Source organism: Symphalangus syndactylus, chromosome 6, assembly GCF_028878055.3.
Source record: "Symphalangus syndactylus isolate Jambi chromosome 6, NHGRI_mSymSyn1-v2.1_pri, whole genome shotgun sequence".
Lineage (NCBI taxonomy): Eukaryota > Metazoa > Chordata > Mammalia > Primates > Hylobatidae > Symphalangus > Symphalangus syndactylus.
This window is the reverse complement of record NC_072428.2, coordinates 46,415,657-46,437,033: the sequence shown is the minus strand read 5'-3', so window position 1 is coordinate 46,437,033 and position 21,377 is coordinate 46,415,657. Positions and strand designations below refer to the sequence as shown.

Below are 21,377 nucleotides of genomic sequence, written 5' to 3'. Positions count from 1 at the left end.
AAATTCTGACTCAGTAACCACATAATACATTCCTCTGAAGAGTTTAGGGCTAGGAAAAAAAAATCTCTCCTGAAGGTCCAATATGTTTATTTTTTACTAAGCAATAAAAACTAATCAGAACTATTCTTTTTGTTGGCTCTAGTGAGTTTAGAGCTAAATGTAAAGCCAAAGTATAATAATCACTGTGTCTCAGGTTTCTGATAGAATTATATTCCTACCTATCTGGCTTCTGCTCACTCCTTTGACTGACTGAATGAATGAATTTACTTATTTATTTATTTATTTATTTATTTATTTATTTATTTATTTATGAGACTGGGTCTTGCTCTGTCACCCAGGCTGGAGTGCAATGACATGATCTCGGCTCACTGCAGCCTCAACCTCTTGGCCTCAAGTGATCCTCCCACCTCAGCCTCCTGAGTATCTGGGACTACAGATAACACCACCACGGCTGGCTAACTTTTAAATTATTTTTTGTAGAGATGGGGTTTCATCATGTTGCCCAGGCTGGCCTCAAACTCCTGGGCTCAAGTCATCTGCCTGCCTCAGACTGCCAAAGTGTTGGGATTATAGGTGTGAGCCATGGCTCCTGGCCTCAACTTGTTTTTGTTCTATTATAAAGTTCTGTTATATAGGCAAGAGCATCCTGAGCCATAGTCTACTGGCGCCAGACTACAAAGTAATCATCTGAGAGCCTTGTTAAAATACAGATTCCCAGACATGTTCTGGGGTACTCCAATTCAGGAGGCTGGGGTTGGGTCCAGGACTCTGAATTTTTAATAGACTTTCCAGCTGTTTGGGATGTATAGTCAGATTCAGAAACCTGGGTGTTTTATGGTAATTGCCTTAAATCCTTTTTGGTGGTGGGGGAGCGGGAGAAAATAGGCACAGTATAAAATCTTGGGTTGGGCTTAGAGGTTAGAAATGTTCCTAATTTATGCCCTGCCTATAAAAGTAGACTCAATGAGAGGTTATTATTGCTCCTTTGCTGAATCTAAGAAAAGATTCTGTTCTTATTTCAGTATCCTTTTTATAAGGTTCTATATGACAAACTCCTCTGAAAGTTTAACATATCATTAAAACTGGAGCTAGTGTCTGTAAAAGGTTAGGTGAACATACTTTCCTGGCACACAGCAGTCTATTGTTTGTTTTTATGAAGAGAGGCCATACCCTGAAAGCATGTAGTCTGGAATTATTACCTTCTGAATAGGTGGAAGTCTTCTGCTTTCTCGATGTACTGCTTCTAGGGTCTCAATGTGCATAGCTACAATTCCTAGGATGAGTCAGAGTATTCAAAATGAAAGAACACAGACAAGCAGAAAAAAAACAAATTCTGGATATTTTAGAATTAAAAGTTAATTAAAGTTTAGTGGTTCCTCAAAAAAGTTAAAGAGAATTACTATTATGACCCAACAATTCCACTTCTACATATATATCCAAAAGAGATGAAAGGACTCAAACAGATACTTATATGTGGATATTCATATATTATTATTTATAATAGCTAAAAGGGAGAGAGAAGCAACTCAAATGTCCATCAACAGATGAATGAATAAAATGTGGGACAGCTATACCATGGAAAATTACTCAGCCATAAAAAGGAATGAAATTCTGATACATGCCACAACACATATGAACCTTGAAAACATCATGCTAAATGAAATAAACCAAACCCAAAAGTACAAATATTATCTAAATCCACTTATGTGAAATATCTAGAACAGGCAACTTTATAGAGACAGAAAATACATTAGAAGTTACCAGGGGCTAGGGGATGGGGAAACAGGAGTTACTGCTTAATGGGTAGAGTGTTTGGGGTAATAAAAAAGTTTTAGAAATAGATAATAGTGATGGCTGCACAACATTGTAGATTAATGCCACTGAATTGTACACTTAGATTATTTTATGTTATATATGTATTTTACAACAATTTAAAAACATTTTAAAAACTAATCAGAAAATAAATAAATAGCATGGCTGAGCTATATGGAAGACATGTATTGCCAGGTTTTATGCTGAAACTCAATAATCTCCAATATTCTGATTCTCTAATATCTGCAAAGCGATTACCTGGTATCATGCAATGAAGGCTCTTGATGTGATCCTGAGTAACTCCACTCTCTGTACAAACTTTGTCAATAAATCGGGTAATGAACCGCACAACAGAATTGGCAATGTCATTATTCTCTGAATCTTCAAACCCACTCTCTGTATCATAGCTCTCAGCTACACTTCCTGCAATACTAAGACAGTCAAGGAAAGAAATCATGGTCAGTACCCAAATGCAACAAATGATCACTATATAGTAGTCAATTTACATAGCGACTGAAACATGATGAAAGAGATGTCTACTCAAGTAGAAGGCTCACTTAACTCCATGGCTCCTTGGTAAGTGAGGGTGATAAAATGTTCTACTTGTCTACATTTGGAAACTACTGTCAGGCAGTAAGTTTCTGTAAAGAACTTTGTTTGGACCCAGATTTGTTTCTGTAAGGAATACCTTTTGTCACTCTCCCAAAAGGAATGCAGGAACGGCAGAAAATAAAGCAAAAGAGGATTGTTTCATTTATTATGGACTACCTGGGCCTTCTAAAGCAACCTGTCCTCCCAAGTTAATTATTACATAGAGAACAAGTAATATGGCTATCTTTGGCAACTTGGCAACTGAGGAACATGTTCCCTGGTAGGCAAAGTAAGAATTTTTCTCAGCAACAAGCATACTCTTCCATATGTAAGGACCAAACTGTCCCTTCTCTTGCCAGGATTTATCACTCTCTGAGTAAACTGCAACCCATTTGGCCACTTTGAAGCCAGCATTCTTCTGTAGATGATAAAATCATGCAAGAGAAGGGAACAAATTTGAAATGGAACAGATGTGAAAGCTCAATCTCTGCCCTTCTTGCTTATTCAGCTCTTACTGTTCAACCCATCAGACTCTGGGAAAAGACTCATTTGTCTGTTCCTATTAAGTTCTCTTTTCTGCAAAGCCAACAACATTAGCTGAATCAGTGTTAGAGATTGTTAAAGTAAAGCTAAGCAGAGGCTATGGCCATCAATCTGTAGGCTTTGAGGGAGCACTGTCATCTATAATGATTATTATTTGCTTATATTTATTTATTTATTTTAGAGACAGGGTCTCACTCTGTCACCCAGGCTAGAGTGCAGTGATGCCAGCTGTAACCTCAAACTCCTGGGGTCAAGAAATCCTCTTGCAGCAGTGATTCTCCAGCCTCAGCCTCTCAAGGGGCTAGGACTACAGGTGTGTGCTACCACACCTGACTAATTTTTATTTTTTGTAGAGATAGGGTCTCACTATGCTGCCCAGGCTGGTCTTGAATTCCTGGCCTCAAGCAATCCTCCCGCTTCAGCCTTCCAAAGTGCTGGGATTATAAGGTAGTCAGCCCCATGCCTGGCCCAAAACTTTAAAAGAAATGTATAGTATAGTTATTGCTTGTTATAATGAAGACAAACTTCACTGGCAATGGAGAATGGAGATAAAGCTGTGACAGCTAAGGAATATCTTACAAACAGAAAGGTCCTGTATTGACGAAACAGAGTCTTGTGGAATTATGAGTAGTGAAGGAATGGGAAAGCATCATTTCAGGAAGATCCTTTTGGCAGTAGAAAGAATAATAAAAAATGAAACAGCTAAGAGACTGTTATAATTAGGGCTTGAAATGATAAAGGCCAGACTATGTTGTTCCCATTAAATAACCAGAGGATGAACAAGAAACTCTACACGGGTGGGGGTAAGAGATCTGTGCAGTTGACTGTATGGTGTGAAATGCTGATTCCAAGTTGTCTAGCCTGGAAGACCAGAAACTCTGAGGTGTTCCTGATAAAAATGAAGTACCTAGGATAACAGGATTAAAAGGTTTGGGCCAGAGATTTAGGCTTGCGGATGAGTCTTCCACAGAGTAAGAAGAGCTTGGAAGAGAAATTGAGAATGGGAAGAGAAGAGGAGCTGCCTGAAGGACCATGAGGAGAAGAATTTATGCGAGCTCGAAGAACTACCAGGATGTTGCAGCACCCATCACTGAAGCCCTAAGAAGGATAGAATTTCACTACTGTTGGACTGATAAGTTCATTTATTCACTCATTTAATCATTTGTTCAACCAAATATTTATTGAGTATCTACTATATGCAAAGACACTAGGAATATAGCAATGAACAAAACTGACAAAGGAAACATAACAAGCAAACATATTAAAATAAATCAGGTTGTAAAAAATGACATGAAAGAAAGATAACGCAAAGTAGGAGAGGGAGAGGTATTATTAAGATGCAGAAGTCAGGAGGGCTTCTCAAGGCAAGTAACATTTGAGCAGAGACCTAAATAAAGTGAGGAAGTGATTCTCGGACTGTTTAGGTGAGAACATTCCAGAATGAAAATACCAGTACAAAGGACATGAGGCAGGAATATGCTTGGAGTGTCTGAGGATTAGCATGAGCAGGGAGACCAGTTTGGTTGACAGAAGAGTGATAGGAAATAGGGGGTCAGAGCAGTAGCCAGAAGACGGATTCTGTTAGGCCTTTGCAGGCCATGGTAAACACTGGGTTTTAGTTTCAGTGGTATGAGAAGTCACTGGAGGGCAGAGAGGAAGGCATGGTTGAGGATATGACTATAAGGTTGAGGAAAAGGAGGGCTGAGAAACAAACAGCCACTTTTGCAAGAAGGTGCTCACTAATTTCTTTGGAATGATTTCTGTAAATTGCTTTGGCAGACAGTAACTGAAGGGCTGGATCAGTAATGGGTGAGACATTTGGAAAAATTAGGTCATAAAAAAGAAGAAAGTGTGGGAAGTGGTTAAGAATAGTAGGATGAAGTGAATCTTTTAGAAAAGCTGAGCAAGTCCAAAGGTGAGGAAAAATGGTTAACTTTTGAAATATGTACAGCAATGTTTGCTCAAAATGTTTAATATTATCTGTCAAGCCAAGACTGGCTCCAAGAAGAGTAGGAGGAGGGTCTGTTTGTTCACATTTTGGTACCTGTTTGTGACAATGCTGTTGCTTCCGCTCTCCCAGTCACCTGGCGCTGATGTTCTTAGGAGCTTGTTTTTACTTGTGTCGAGTGGAACTAGCAGGTTCACCATGAGGTTTGCAAAGTGAATGGCCTGACTAAAGACAGTGCTTTCCTCATGTTGCACTAGCTCTTGCTGAGTTGACTTGCTCAGGGTAGGCCAAAGGCGTAGTTGCTCAGCTGCCAGGTCCATTGCTGTCTTCTCCTGATAATGGTCATCAGGGAGCTTATCCTAAAAAATAAAGCAACACAATCCAAAAGAGAACCATCACTTCAGGTGAGCTTAAAAAACATAGATGTTTTAAATAACTATTCTATTAAATGCTTACATCAGCAAAAATGAAAACATAAACAAAACATAACAACCACAAAACAAAACCTAGTCTTCTTTCCCAGATCCAAAAGGCCTTGAGTGGAACTATGTGACAAACCTCAGGAAGCAGCAGCAAAGCACCTTATAGCTTGTGAAGAGCTGGTATGTCTATGGTCTCACTTGTACCTAACCTAGGGCTGGCTCCGGGATAGACTTCTTTAGAATGGCTGACAAAGAAGCAGTGACATGTGTTTGCTCTATGAATGCTTTTGAGATGTGTCAATATTAACATTACATCTGCTTAAAAAATTATCAAAAGCACCCCCAAAGCCCAATAAATTTCTGGAGTATAATGATAATCAGCCTTTAAGGCTGCTTTAAGTTCAATTCGTGAGGATGATAATTTCTAACACTTATTATTATTGCATGCCACGTACTCTTCAATGCACTTTATACATGAGACACCAAAATCTCATGATAATCATATCCATTTTACCAGTGAGGAAATAAGGCACAGTGAAGTAACATGACTTGCCCCAAACCAGAGAGCTAGTAAATGATGTTTTAAACTTTCAGAGTATTTAAAACTACTCTTTCAAATTAAAAACAATTTTCTTGATTTTTAAATTTTTTTGATATTTTTCATAAAAATATTTTATGCTGATAAAACATAGAGAAACATGTAGAATATTCCTAGAAGAAGACCTAGATTTATTACTGGCATTTTTTTAATAGAACTACTAAATTTTACATTTATTTTGGAGTCAATTAACTTTAATTTGACATTCCTCCAGGGAAGTTAGTTGCATAGAGAAGTATGCCTGTTATTTTAGGTTTGTTCTTTCTATTCAACTTCCTATAATCATTTCCAGGAAATTCTTATTTATTAAAGTATATTAAAACAATCCTAGTGCTGAAGAACTGTATTAAGAAGTTATTATGGAAAAACATAATGTCTGAAATCAACAGAAGAAAGATATCACAGAGCTCCCTAAATAAAACCCAAATACACTGGCAGGAAGTAGCTAGAGTTTTTTTTGCCCTGGGAACATCTGCTTTCCTTAAAGCCAGAATCCTAATCCCACACAATTAGCATTCTTTTCTTCTCTCTTACCTTTTGCTTCAGATGCGGGGCATGATTGTCTTCCTTGGCTGAGAGATAAAGGGAGCGAACCTGTTCCTGCACTGCATTGTAAAAGGTTGTCTCCCAAAATTGCTGATTTGTCCAAATGGGGTGGTCTTGTACACATGTGTAAGCAAACTGGCTGACTCCAGGGGCAAGTTTCTGTGAGAACACACAAAATACATCACCATGTGGCTGGCAGAATTATAACAGTTCATAAGGTCACAGGGGCCACAGTTAATCATAGATGTGATCAAAGGATTTCTCTAAAGAATATCGTATGGTAGTACAGGCTTAGCAATCAGCAACTTACTCCTTTTTAACTGGCAACTGTGGGCTTGCTGTTGGATCCTTGAGAGTCTCAGTCACCATCAAAATGGGTATTTTAGTAACAGCTAAAAATCAAAGCTGTTATTATATCAATTAGAAAATACAGGAAAAGGAGGCACTGTAGATTTAGTGAATGTTATTACAATTAGGGCATATAATAAAATCCATCACGACGTAAACATAAAACTCCAGATAATTTAACATTTCTTCTACTTGGCTTTAGGGTACTCTTTTTAAAGAGACAACAATTGAAATATGAGTGAACCTACAGCTTGGCCTTACACACAGAATGAGGATATAGCATGAATTAGTGACTCAGGAGAACTGCACTTTTCCTACTGCTCATTTCAGCCCATTACCTCCCCACCAAAGCTGCTGCCTGGCTCATATACTCTCTAGAAGACTGCCCTGGGCTTCAAGGGCATTTTCTGGTAACCAAATTTGTGCAGGGAAAGATAAACACAAACCAAACCTCCTTCCTTTCAGGGACTTCCTCCTGGGTTTCAGCATAAGAGTAAACTTAAGAGGTGATTAACAACAGAGGGAAGGAACTCTGCAGGCATTTAGAAGGCACTTCATATATATTTAAGTTTGTTTAGTTCCAAAATCCCTGCTCTTTTTACAACACCAAATTGTCTTTCAAAAGAACTGAAAGTAAATCAAAATAAATGAAATGCCAAATTAACTGCCAATTAGCACTTCTGTTTTCCCCTCACTTTATGATTTTGTTTCCCAAAGTAATATTCTACCTTGGAACCTCTGAAAAAAACTTATATAACATTGCATTTTAAATTTTAAAGATAATTTACATTGCCAAATTTCAGTTAGTGACTTGAGTCATCTTTCCAGAACTAATTCTCTCACCTCTAAAAGTTAAAGATGTTTCAAATTTTTAAAAATTCATAATTTTCCAAGAAAGAGTAGGTACCATTTTCAATAAACGTTTTTTGGCCCATTTTATTATTTGGAATTGAATTCATCTGTTTTCTGTGAGTAGAACTAAAGTTTCTGATAAGTTTTCTTTTGAAGCAATTTAATAAGCTGAGTCTCTTCTCCTGAAATGTTGGACACTGAAGATGATTACTAAGGTTATATAACAGTTACACAACAAAAGTTGGTTCATTTCTTAGGGACCTACACCAGATACATAAGACATCTGGTAAAAATTATATGCTCAATACATGCTAATCTCTTTTTTGGTTTAGAGCTGCATACCATGAAATGTAGTACCTGTGTAGTTGGAAGCTGGGTGGTTGTGATTTTGCCTTGAAGAGTCTCTGTGTACTACGTGCCATGTGTAAGACCCTTTCAAGATAGGACTGTGTTGCTGCTGCTGAGGTAACTGGCTATAACCTCAATTTTCCCTATTAAGTGGTTGTAAGTTGTGGCTGACTATGAAGCAAAAATCAGGAGTTCTCTGAGGGTGCACAGGGATCATTGTTGGATTTCATGATGCCTATCTGCTCATTTAAGAAACAGTTACTGTCTACCTATGGGAAATCATGAACAAAATGTGTGTGGTTTTGTGAGTGCGTAAGCAGAAGCCACACACACTGAATCACAAGCTTCTTCTATACTCTGCATGAAGACACTTGGGACACAGATTACACACTTTTTCCTCCTTCATTTTTTAGTCCTTTACTGTAAGGACCAACAATTATTTCAGTAACAGTACACAAGCCTATTTTGAAACAGGTTTTTTTTTTTTTGAGACAAGGTCTGGCTTTGTCACCCAGGCTGGAGTGCAGTGGCATGATCATGGCTTACTGCAGTCTCAACCTCCCAGGCTCAAAAGATCCTCCCACCTCAGCCTCCCTCGTAGCTGCAGTAGCTGGGACTACAGGTGTGCTACACCATACCCAGCAATTTTTGTAGTTTTTTGTAGAAAAATTTGAACCTGGGAGGCGGAGGTTGCAGTGAGATGAGATGGGGTTTTTGTAGAGATGGGGTTTCATCATATTTCCCAGGCTGGTCTTGAACTCCTGGGCTCAAGTGATCCACCTGCCTTGGGCTCCCAAAGTGCTAGGATTATAGATGTAAGCACCATGACCAGCCTGAAAGAGATTTTAAAGGCACTGAATTCAAATGAGATAAAACTGTAATTCTCAACGGCCTTTACCATGAGTATACTCAGGGCATTACCATTTCTTACAAATGCAGCATAACATAATCAATGGCAACTCTAAAAATGTTGAAGCCTTGAAATTATATTCATATAAATAAGCTCCAAAAAACTGAGCTTTTAACAAATCCTTACCAGATTCTCACAAAGTACTTTTAGGATAATCAGCACACCAAAAAAGTTATTAATTAAACATCTTTTATTAAAACTTAACAGAGATGTACAGGAATCTGAGGGTGTAATGAAGCTCCACCTTTCTTCAGCATTTTTCTCACTGATGGTGTATATTTACTTTCCTTGGCACATTTGAGTTGACATTACAGGTTGAGTGTCCCTTATCTGAAATACTTGGGACCAGAAGTGATTCAGATTTTGGAATACCTGCATCATATTTACTGGTTGAGCATTCTAAATCTGAAAATCTGACATTGAAATGCTCCAATGAACATTTCTTCTGAGTATCATGCCAGCCCACTAGAAGTTTAGAATTTTGGAGCATTTTGAATTTTCTTTTTTCTTTTTGGAGACAGGGTCTCACTCTGTCACTCAGGCTGATGACAATCATAGATCATTGCAGCCTAGAACTCCTGGGCTCAAGGGATCCTCCTGCCTGAACCTCCTGAGTAGCTAGGACTACATGCATGTACTGCCATGCCTGGCTAATTTTAAAAAATGTTTTTTGAGGCCAGGCACAGTGGCTCACGCCTGTAATCCAAGCACTTTGGGAGGCTGAGACAGGCAGATCACTGAAGGTTGGGAGTTCGAGACCAGCCTGGCCAATATGGTGAAACCCCGTCTCTACTAAAAACACAAAAATTAGCTGGGTTTGGCGGCAGGCACCTGTAATCCCAGCTACTTGGGAGACTGAGGCAGGAGAGTTGCTTGAATCTGGGAGGTGGAGGGTGCAGTGAGCTGAGATTGCACCACTGTACTCCAGCCTGGGCAACAGAGCGAGACTCCATCTCAAAAAAAAAAAAAAAAAAAGTTTCTTGAGATAGGTTTTCACTGTGTTGCCCAGGCTGGTCTTGAACTCCTAGCCTCAAGCAATCCCCCCACCTCGGCCTTCCAAAGTGCTGGGATAGGATTAGGCCACCAAGTGTGGCCCAAATTTTTGAATTAGATATACTCAACCTGTATCTTCATGTTTATGCACAAACTAAAAGTTGAATACGCAAAAACTAATCTAAATAGTTTGAGCAAAAGTGGGACTATATATGTTCCAAGGAAGAAAAACAGTGCAAGACAGAGTGACAGTGACCCAAAGGGTCAGAATCCACAGCCTGTTTACTAGGTGAGAATTACAGCAGGGTGAAGTGACTATAGTACAAACACTTGGTGGCAAGACAGACACAAATGGCTATGGCATCTGTGATAGTGGCAGTAGTCTTAGTAAACAGAGAAAATAAGTGCCTGTAGATAAAATGATCTCCTGATATGTGTGTTAGAAATCATTAACCCCCAAATACTTAAAATATTATTCTTTTTCTAGACATGCAATTTGCCTTCTTTCTTTGTGGTTTCTTGCTTTGTCTGGTCAACCACAAGCAGGGAGCACTGTGCCTCAGTGAGGATGGGCAGGGCCATTCCACTGATGGGCGTTCTCAGGACCAGCAGAGGGCAGTATCACTTTATTCTGCCTAGACTCCATCATGGCTTGATCTACAAATTGCAAAAATGGAACTTTGCAGTCAGCTTGGGCTAGAACACGGGTGGTAAGGTAAATATTTCAGGTGTTCACTGTACATTTGAGAGAATCTATAAAGAAAGAGAACTGTTCAGGGTCATATGGTAAGATGAGTAGAACAGATGGGAACAGAAATAAAGCTTTCCATTACTCTATGTTGTTTCTGTAAGATACAAAATGAAGATATTTTACAAAACAAACCTGTAATATAATTATGTAGGGAAAGATGTAATGAGACTTTAGGGTTTCAAATTCAGTATAACCTGGGACAGTAGCAGTAGTTTTAGTAAACAGAGAAAATAAGCATCTTGGATAAAACTATCTTCTGGGCCGGGCGCAGTGGCTCACGCTTGTAATCCCAGCACTTTGGGAGGCCGAGGCGGGCGGATCACGAGGTCAGGAGATCGAGACCACGGTGAAACCCCGTCTCTACTAAAAATACAAAAAATTAGCCGGGCGTGGTGGTGGGCGCCTGTAGTCCCAGCTACTCGGAGAGGCTGAGGCAGGAGAATGGCGTGAACCCGGGAGGCGGAGTTTGCAGTGAGCCGAGATTGCGCCACTGCACTCCAGCCTGGGCGACAGTGCGAGACTCCGTCTCAAAAAAAAAAACAACAAAAAAACTATCTTCTGATTGTAATAATTTATTTTAAAATTTTTTTCTCTATTATTTTGTGTTTATTTTATTTTATTGATTCTAATAATTTCGCTGGTTTGAAGAAAAAACTTTCCCAAGACAAGATGGTTTTACAAATTGGTCTGTATACTAGCATCATAATCTTTTAATATTGCACAAAGATGAGATTTAACTCATACTGAGGGTGTGAGAGTGGTGGTGCTGGTTGGGAATGCTTTTGTCAAATCACATCTCTCTTTCATTCTCTTCAATTCTGGCAACAATATTTACATTTCATAATAATTTTTATGATTCTGTCCTAAAGAAACAAGTGATATTGTGCCATGCAATTTTATGAGACATTTAAGAATGTGTTGACTTCCTTCTTTATCTAGAAAAAATAGCCCTTGAAGGTACTAGATTAAGCAATGCCATTCATTTTCCACAAAGCTTTCAAAGGAAACCCAGCATGGGACAGGATATGAAGAATAAACTCATGGGGCTCGCCAACCAGCAGGCCAGATTCAAATCCAAATAAAGGATGCAAATCATCTGAGAGATGAGATGGTCAAGGGAAAGGTTAAGATATCAGCATGAGGGGCCTGTTGAAGGCCTGTCTGGCTAGACACGTTAGTTCCCCACGCTCAAGGCTCTAGTTTGGGAGCTCAGGGAAAACCAGATTTCACGAAAGAAGGCTAGCTGGCAGGACTTTTCCATAAACACGTAATGGTCTTAAAGAATCATGCAGAGATTCATTGTCTAAATTGCTGGAGATTTCCTATCTAGTTTTGGTCCCTAGAATATAAGTGTACCTAACTAACTGCACAATTCAGGGATGGTGCTAGCAAGTCCTCCTGTGATTCTGCTCTGGCCTGACCAAGTCCAGATATTAAACCACTTTAATAATTAATTTTGGAGCATTTTCTGATGAAATAGGGAGTCTTTCTTTTGCTTAGTCTTGAGAGACAAACAAAAGGAAGATAGGAATAGAAAAAATGTGTATCCAAAACCTGGCTTTATCAAATCTTAAACATATTTGCTTTGTCCCTCCCTCTTTTTTTATTTTTTTTAAAGAAAGGACATACAATACATACAAGTCCACTGTATACTTCTCCTGATTCTATTTCTCTCCTATCCTAGAGGTAACCATGATCATGAATTAGATATTATCATTCCCATTTTTTTTTTTACCTGTGTATGTCCATAAAGAATACATAAGTTACATTGCAGGTTTTATTCTATCCCTTATTGATGCTTTTCATGTATATAACTCATATTTCATCTATTTATGTGATATCTAACAAAACTATATAGTTAATCAGGACAAAACACAACTGGCTTATGTAAACATACAACTCAGCAGGAGCAGAAAGAGAATGGCCTATAAGCAATGAGTATTTAGGATATTATGCTCATTAGTTAGTGGGATTTACAGAATAGTGAGTAATCCATTTAGTTAAATGGGATGACTATAAGCATCTTCTATAGTTTTTCCTGTTTTACTACCTGATACTCAGATTGAACAGTACAAGTATCCTTAAACTCAGAATAGTCTATACCCCTTCTAGATTGCTCAGAAGATCGAGGCATACAATTTCTGCACGAGAGGTATATTCATCCACCAGCATTGTCCAGTATTCACTTGATGTGCCAGGTTCTGTAAATGTCAGTAGTTGGGATGATAGGATTTAAGTCCTTTTTTTTCAAGACATAGTCTCGCCTTGTGACCCAGGCTGGAGTGTAGTGGCACAAACAAGGCTCACTGCAGTCTTGATCTCCGGGGCTCAAGCAATCCTCTTGTCTCAGCCTCCCATGTAACTGGGACCACAGGCACACACCACCATGTCTGGTTAATTTCTGTATTTTTTGTAGAGATGGGGCCTCACTTTGTTGCCTAGGCTGGTATCAAATTCCTGAGCTCAAATGATCCTCCCGCCTTGGCCACCCAAAGTTCTAGGATTAAAGCCATGAGCCACCAGGCCCAGCTGAACTCTGTTTTTAAACCACTTAGCCTTCTAATGATTCTGTGTCTTAAGTTGTTTAGTAAATATTAAGAGTTCAGAAGATAAATCAGTTTCTTTCTTTGTGGTCCAGAAATTTGTGGACATCAAATGCAAGACTGTTGTCAAGTCCTTTGCCTGGGTTTGGTGGTCTCAAAAATATAAGATATGATCTAAATTCTCCCAATCCTCCCATTTTTGGCCAGTTTTTATTTATTTATTTTTTTGAGACAGGGTCTCACCTGTTGCCCAGGCTACAGTGCAGTTGGCACAAACTTGGTTCACTGCAGTCTCAGCCTCTGGGGCTCAAGTGATCCTCCCACCTCAGCCTCCTGAGTAGCTGAGACTACAGGCATGCATTACCATGCCTGGCTAATTATTAAACAAAGTTTTTGTAGAGATGGGGATCTCACTATGATGCCTAGGCTGGACAACTTTATACAAGTAGTACAATGTTGTGTTTCATTCTGCAACTTGGTTTTTCATGCATTATGTTGTTAGATTTATTCAGGTAATGAGAATTATCTGACAACTAGAAATATCTCTGTAAAAGATATTTAAAATAAGAAAAAATTATTATAACCAACCTGTACTGAGTATAATACATTCTCAGTATATTTACTGATTCAGTTAGTCCTCACAACAATCTTATGACCCACTGAGATAAGTACCATTATTTCTCCTGTTTAAAAATGAGGAAATAGCCGGGCGCAGTGGCTCATGCCCGTAATTCTAGTACTTTGGAAGGCTGAGGTGTGCGGATCACCAGAGGTCAGGAGTTCAAGACCAGCCTGGTCAACATGGTGAAACCCTGTCTCTACTAAAAATACAAAAATTAGCTGGGTGTGGTGGCACACGCCTGTAATCCCACCTACTTGGGAGGCTGAGGCAGGAGAATTGCTTGAACCTGGGAGGCGGAGGTTGCAGTGAGCCAACATTGTGCCACTGCACTCCAACCTGGATGACACAGCAAAACTGTCTCAAAAAAAAAAAAAAGTGGGAGGGGGGGCAGTGAAATTGAGGCAAAAAGAAGTAATTTGCTCAAGGGAACACTGATAGAGAGTGACAGAGCCAGAGATGGGATTTGAACCCAGCCAGTTTGGCTTATAGAGTCTTGTTTTTCAACTACTGCACAATTTAACTATTGTATGGAATTCCATGGTACGAATATACAGCATTTTCTTGTTTCTGTTAATAGACATGTGTATTATTTCCAACTGTTTGCTATTATAAACACTGATGCATAAATATCATCATATATTTCAACTGCCAACTATTGATTATTGGTTTCAGTACCATTTAGTAGGGCCTGGAAGTACTTGACACGGGTCCCAGTAAATGTGGTAATTCTCACTGTTATCTATACCAATAAGCATTTTGGGGTTATTGCATATTGGTTATTTTTCTAATAAATTATTTCATGCAGATATTTTGCAAATCCACTATTTTAAAAAATTAACAATAATTCTTTATTATCAGGAAGTCCTAGCCTAAACAATCTTAAAATTCATATGGAATCACATAAGACCCTGAATAGCCAAAGCAATCCTGAGGAAAAAAAAACAAAGCTGGAAGCATCACACTATCTGACTTCAAAATACACTATAAGGCTATAGTAGCCAAAACAGCATGGTACTGCCATAAAAACAGACTTGTTGACTAAAAAAACAGAATAGGGAACCCATAAATAAATCTATGTATGCATAGCCAACTGATTTTCCATAAAGGTGCCAAGAACAGATACTGGGGAAATAACAGTCTCTTCAATAAATGGTATTGGGAAAACTGGATATCCACATGCAGGAAAATGAGACTAGACCTCCATCTCTTACCATATACAAAAATCAAATCAAAATGAATTAAAGACTTCAATGTAAGACCTGAAACTATGAAACTACTAGAAGAAAATATTGGGGAAATGCTGCAGGACATTGGTCTGGGCAAAGATTTCTTGGGCAAGACCTCAAAAAGCACAAGCAACAAAAGCAAAAATAGACAAATGGGATTACATCAAGTTAAAAAGCTTCTCCATAGCAAAGGAAACAATCAGCAAACTAAAGAGACAACCTACAAAATGGGAGAAAATATTTACAAACTATCCATCCATCCAACAAGGGATTATTAATAACCAGAGTATATAAGGAATGCAAGCAACTCAATAGCAAAAAAAAAAAAAAAAAAAAAAAAGGCAAATTATTGAGCAGACATTTCTTAAAAGAAGGCATAAAAATGGTCAACAGGCATATTAAAAAATGCTCAGCCTCACTAAACATCAGGGAAATGTAAATCAAAACCATTATGAGATGGGTACCAAAAAATAGAATAAGACGTAGTATTTGATAGCACAACAGGGTGACTACAGTAATTAATGGTTTAATTGTACATTTTAAAATAACTAAAAGAGTATATAATTGGTTTGTAACACAAAGGATAAATGCTTGCGGGGATGGATACCCCATTTTCCATAAAGTGATTATTACATAATGCACGCTTGTATCAAAACATTTCATGTACCCCATAAATATATACACCTACTATGTACCCACAAAAATTAAAAATTAAAAAACACAAGGAGATATTATCTTGTTTCAATTAAATTGAAAAACACAAGGAGATATTATCTTGTCCCAGTTAAAATGGCTATTATCAAAAAAAGAAAAAGTAACAGACGCCGGTAAGGACACAGAGAATGGAGAATGCTTGTACACTGCTGATGGGAATGTAAATGAGTACAGCCATTATGCAAAAACAGTAGTGAGATTCCTTAAAAAACTAACAGTAGATCTACCATACCACTGCTGGATATATATCCAAAAGGAAGAAAACCAGTATATCAAAGAGATTACATTTATTATAGCGCTATTCACAATGGCCACGATATGGAATAAACCTAAGTGTCCATCAACAGATGAGTGCATAAAGGAAACATGGTATATATACATAGTGGAATAATTTTCAGCCATAAAAAAAAGAATGAAATCCTGTCATTTGCAGCAACATGGATGGAACTGGAGGTCATTATGTTAAATGAAGTAAGCCAGGCACAGGATAAATACCACATTTTCACACATATGTGGGGGCAAAAAAAGTTCATCTAATGGAAGTAGAGAGTAGGATGATGGTTCCAAGAAGCTGGGAAGGGCCACTGGGAAGGGGGAATAAACAGAGGTTGGTAAATGGATACAGAAATACATTTAGAAGGAATAAGTTCTAGTGTTTGACAGCACAGTAGGTGATTACAGTTAACAATAATTTATTGTATATTTCAGAATAGCTAGATTTGAAATGTTCCCAACACAAAGAAATGATAAATGTTTGAGGTGATGGATATTCTAATTACCCTGATTTGACCATTACACACTTTATACATGTATCAAAATATCACTTGTACCCCATAAAAATGTATACTTATGTATCAATAAAAATTCTTTAATATCAAATATCTAGTCATTGTTCAAATTTACAATTGTTTTTTAAATGTAAAAAAGTTGTTGGGGCACAGTGTCTCACGCCTGTAATCCCAGCACTTTGGGAGGCCAAGGCGGATGGATCATGAGGTCAGGAGATTGAGACCATCCTGGCTAACACAGTGAAACCCCGTCTCTACAAAAATACAACAACAACAAAAAAATTAGCCGGGTGTGGTGGCGGGCGCCTGTAGTCCCAGCTACTCGGGAGGCTGAGGCAGGAGAATGGCGTGAACCCGGGAGGTGGAGCTTGCAGTGAGCCGAGATCGCGCCACTGCACTCCAGCCTGGGCGACAGAGTGACAGACAAAAAATAAATAAATAAAAATTTTAAAAAAAGTTTGTCTTTGTTTTTCTGTTATTTTTACAATCAGTTTGCTCAACTCGAGTAGGAATTAAGGTCAAATAAGGTCTATATATTACCATTAGTTTGTATATTGCTGGCATCAATTTTATTCTAGTTTCTTTTTCCACTTGCAATTTATTTGTTGAAGAAACTGGATCATTTGTCCTAGAAAGTTTCCATCAGTCTGACTGCATCCCAGTGGTGACATCTGAAACATTTCTTTTGTCCTCTGTGTTTTACTACAAATTAGTAGTTGAATCTAGAGCTTGATCAGATTCGGGCTTGTTTGGCAAGAATACTTCAGACAGTACTAGCCTGAGGGGTAGCACTCACGGGGCACATCTGTTTGTCTCTCCTTTTGTTATGTTACAGGATGTTGATTGTCAATGCCCAGATTTGTTAATAATTAGAAGTTGTAAAATTGTGATATTCTAATTCTAGCATTACTTCCTCACTCATTAGTTAGAGTACTTCTATCAAGAGAAACTTTCCCTTATCAACTGTTAGTGAACCGCAGGCATAGCCTGTATTAGAAAAGCAGGATAAATATTTGATTCTATCCCTTCGTTTAACAATTTTAAAAGCAGGCCGGGCGCGGTGGCTCAAGCCTGTAATCCTAGCACTTTGGGAGGCCGAGATGGGCGGATCACGAGGTCAGGAGTTCGAGACCATCCTGGCCAACATAGTGAAACCCTGTCTCTACTAAAAATACAAAAAAATTAGCAGGGCGTGGTGGCGGGCACCTGTAGTCCCAGCTACTCAGGAGGCTGAGGCAGGAGAATGGCGTGAACCTGGGAGGCGGAGCTTGCAGTGAGCCGAGATGGTGCCACTGCACTCCAGCCTGGGTGACAGAGCCAGACTCTGTCTCAAAAAAAAAAAAAAAAAAAGCAATAAGTTATTTTTCTAGTGTCTACCACAGGTAACCAATTAGTTTGGTTTTTAAAAATTAATATCTTTATCAACTCATAAATTTTAAAACATATTTGATTCACTATTAAATTATTCTTAAATCTAAGTTTAGTAACAAACCCTCCCAAAAAATCTATCCATAAGAGTTCACTGGAAATGTGGTTTTTTTTGTTTTTGTTTTTTTTTGGAGACAGAGTCGTGCTCAGTTACCCAGGCTGGAGTGCAGTGGCACGATCTCAACTCACTGTAACCTCTGCTTCCTGGGTTCAAGTGGTTCTCGTGCCTCAGCCTCCCGAGTAGCTGGGATTACGGGTTCATGCCACCATGCCTGGCTAATTTTTGTATTTTTCGTAGAGAGAGGGTTTTGCCATGTTGGCCAGGCTAGTCACGGTTCAACATATGCAGACCAATAAATGTGATTTATCACATAAACAGAACTAAAGACAAAAAACACATGATTATCTCAATAGATGCAGAAAAGGCCTTTGATAAAATTCAATATCTCTTCATGTTAAAAACTGTCAATATTAACTAGGTATTGAAGGAACATACCTCATAATAATGAGAGCCATATATAACAAACCCACAGCCAATATTGTACTGAATAGGCAAAAACTGGAAGCATTCCCTTTGAAAACTGGAACAAGACAAAGATGCCCTCTCTCACAACTCCTATTCAACACAGTATTAGAAGTTCTGGCCCAGGGCAATCAGGCAAGAGAGAGAAATAAAGAGTATTCAAATAGAAAGAGAGGAAGTCAAATTATCTTTGTTTGCTGATGGCATGGTCCTATATCTAGAAAACCCCACTGTCTCAGCCCAAAAGCTTCTTAAGCTGATAAGCAACTTCAGCGAAGTCTCAGCATACAAAAATCAATGTGCAAAAATCAGTAGCATTCCTATATACCAACAACAGGCAAGCAGAGAGCCAAATCATGAATGAACTCTCATTCACAATTGCTACAAAAACAGTAAAATACCTAGGAATAAAGCTGACAAGGCAAGTGAAGGACCTCTTCAAAGAGAACCACAAACCACAGCTCAAAAAAATCAGAGAGGACACAAACAAATGGAAAAACATTCCATGCTCATGTATTTGAAGAATCAATATTGTGAAAATGGCCATACTGCCCAAAGTAATTTATAGATTCAATGCTATTCCCATTAAACTACCATTGACATTCTTCACAGATTTAGAAAATACTATATTAAAATTCACATGGAACCAAAAAAGAGCCTGAATAGCTAAGACGATACTAAGCAAAAAGAACAAAGATGGAGGCATCATGCTACCTGACTTCAGACTATACTACAAGGCTACAGGAGCCCAAAGAGCATGGTATTGGTACCAAAACAAATATGTAGACCAGTGGAATAGAATACAGAACTCAGAAATAAGACCGCACACCTACAACCATCTGATCGTTGACAAACCTGACAGAACAAGCAATGGGGAAGGGATTCCCAATTAATAAATGGTGCTAATAGCTATATGCAGAAAATTGAAACTGGACCTCTTCCTTACACCTTATACAAAAATTAATCTGGCCAGGCACAGTGGCTCATGCCTGTAATCCCAGCACTTTGGGAGGCTGAGGTGGGTGGAGCACCAGGTCAGGAGATCGAGACTATCCTGGCCAACATGGTAAAACCCCGTCTCTACTAAAAATACAAAAATTAGCTGGGTGTGGTGGCGCATGCCTGTAGTCCCAGCTACTTGGGAGGCTGAGGCAGGAGAATCGCTTGAACCCAGGAGGTGGAGGTTGCAGTGAGCCAAGATCATGCCACTGCACTCCAGCCTGCCAGCAGAGTGAGAATCCGTCTCAAAAAAAAAAAAAAAAAAAAAAAAAAGTAACTCAAGATGGATTAAAGACTTAAATGTAAAATGCAAAACTATCAAAAACCCTAGAAGAAAATCTAGGCAATACTTTTCAGGATATAGGCATGGGCAAAGATTTCATAATGAAAACGCCAAAAGCAATTGCAACAAAAGCAAAACTGACAAATGGGATCTAATTAAACTAAAGAGCTTCTGCACAGCAAAAGAAACTACCATCAGAGTGAACAGACAACCTACAGAATGGGAGAAAATTTTTGCAATCTATCCATCTGACGAAGGTCTAATATCCAGAGTCTACAAGGAACTTAAGTAAACTTACGAGAAAAAAAGACCCCATTAAAAAGTAGGCAAAGGACATGAATAGACACTTCTCAAAATAAGATATACATGTGGCCAACAAACATATGAAAAAAAAGCTCACCATCACTGATCATTAGAGAAATGATAATCAAACCCACAATGAGATAACACCTCACGCCAGACAGGATGATGATGATGATGATGATGATGATGATTATTATTATTGAGACGAGTCTTGCTCTGTCGCCCACGCTGGAGTGCAGTGGCGCGATCTGGGCTCACTGCAAGCTCCGCCTCCCGGGTTCACGCCATTCTCCTGCCTCAGCCTCCCGAGTAGCTGGGACTACAGGTGCCCGCCACCACGCTCAGCTAATTTATTGTATTTTTAGTAGACACGGGATTTCACTGTGTTAGCCAGGATTGTCTTGATCTCCTGACCTCGTGAACCGCCTGCCTCAGCCTCCCAAAGTGCTGGGATTACAGGCATGAGCCACCGTGACCAGCCAGGATGACGATTACTAAAGTAAAAAAACAACAGATGCTGGTGAGGTTGCACAGTAAAGGAACACTTTTACACTGTTGGTGGGAGTGTAAATTAGTTCAACCCTTGTGGAAGACAGTGTGGTGATTCCTCAAAGATCTAAAGGCAGAAATACCATTTGACCCAACAATCCCATTACTGGGTATACGCCCAAAGGAACGTAAATCATTATATTATAAAGATACATGCATGCATATGTTCACTGCAGCACTACTAACAATAGTAAAGACATGGAATCAACCCGAATACTCATCAATGATAGACTGAATAAAGAAAGTGTGGTATATATACACCATGGAAACTATGCAGCCATGAAAAGGAATGAGATCATGATCTTTGCAGGGACATGGAGTTGGAAGCTATTAACCTCAGCAAAGTAACACAGGAACAGTAAACCTAACACTGCATGTTCTTACTTATAGGCAGGAGCTGAAAGATGAGAACACATGGACACATAGGGAAGAACAACACACACTGGGGCCTGTCAGAGCATCAGGAAGAATACCTAATGGATGCTGGGCTTAATACCTAGGTGGTGGCATGATCTGTGCGGCAAACTACCATGGCATACATTTACCTATGTGACAAACCTGCACATCCTGCATGTACCCCTGGACTTAAAGGCTGAAGAAAAAAATAGGTAAAAATTAAAAAGTCTAAATATGTGAATAGAGATTTCACCAGAGATGATATATTGATAGCAAATATGAACGTGCAAAGATACTCAATATTATTAGTCATTAGGGAAATGAAAATGAAAATCACAATA

General features: G+C 38.8%; 1 protein-coding gene across 6 annotated transcripts in view; it reads right to left on the bottom strand.

Annotated features, from left to right (window-relative positions):
• The window catches only part of SBF2 (SET binding factor 2), a 546,228-nt gene that overhangs the window by 73,605 nt on the left and 451,246 nt on the right, over positions 1 to 21,377 (bottom strand). For all 6 annotated transcript variants that reach the window (XM_055282428.2, XM_055282429.2, XM_055282430.2 and 3 more), the window contains 4 exons: positions 6,449 to 6,619; positions 4,991 to 5,253; positions 2,071 to 2,243; positions 1,200 to 1,273 (listed from right to left, as the gene is read on the bottom strand). In XM_055282428.2, coding sequence (XP_055138403.1) covers positions 1,200 to 1,273; positions 2,071 to 2,243; positions 4,991 to 5,253; positions 6,449 to 6,619 — 681 coding nt within the window. The remainder of the gene's footprint in view (positions 1 to 1,199; positions 1,274 to 2,070; positions 2,244 to 4,990; positions 5,254 to 6,448; positions 6,620 to 21,377) is intronic.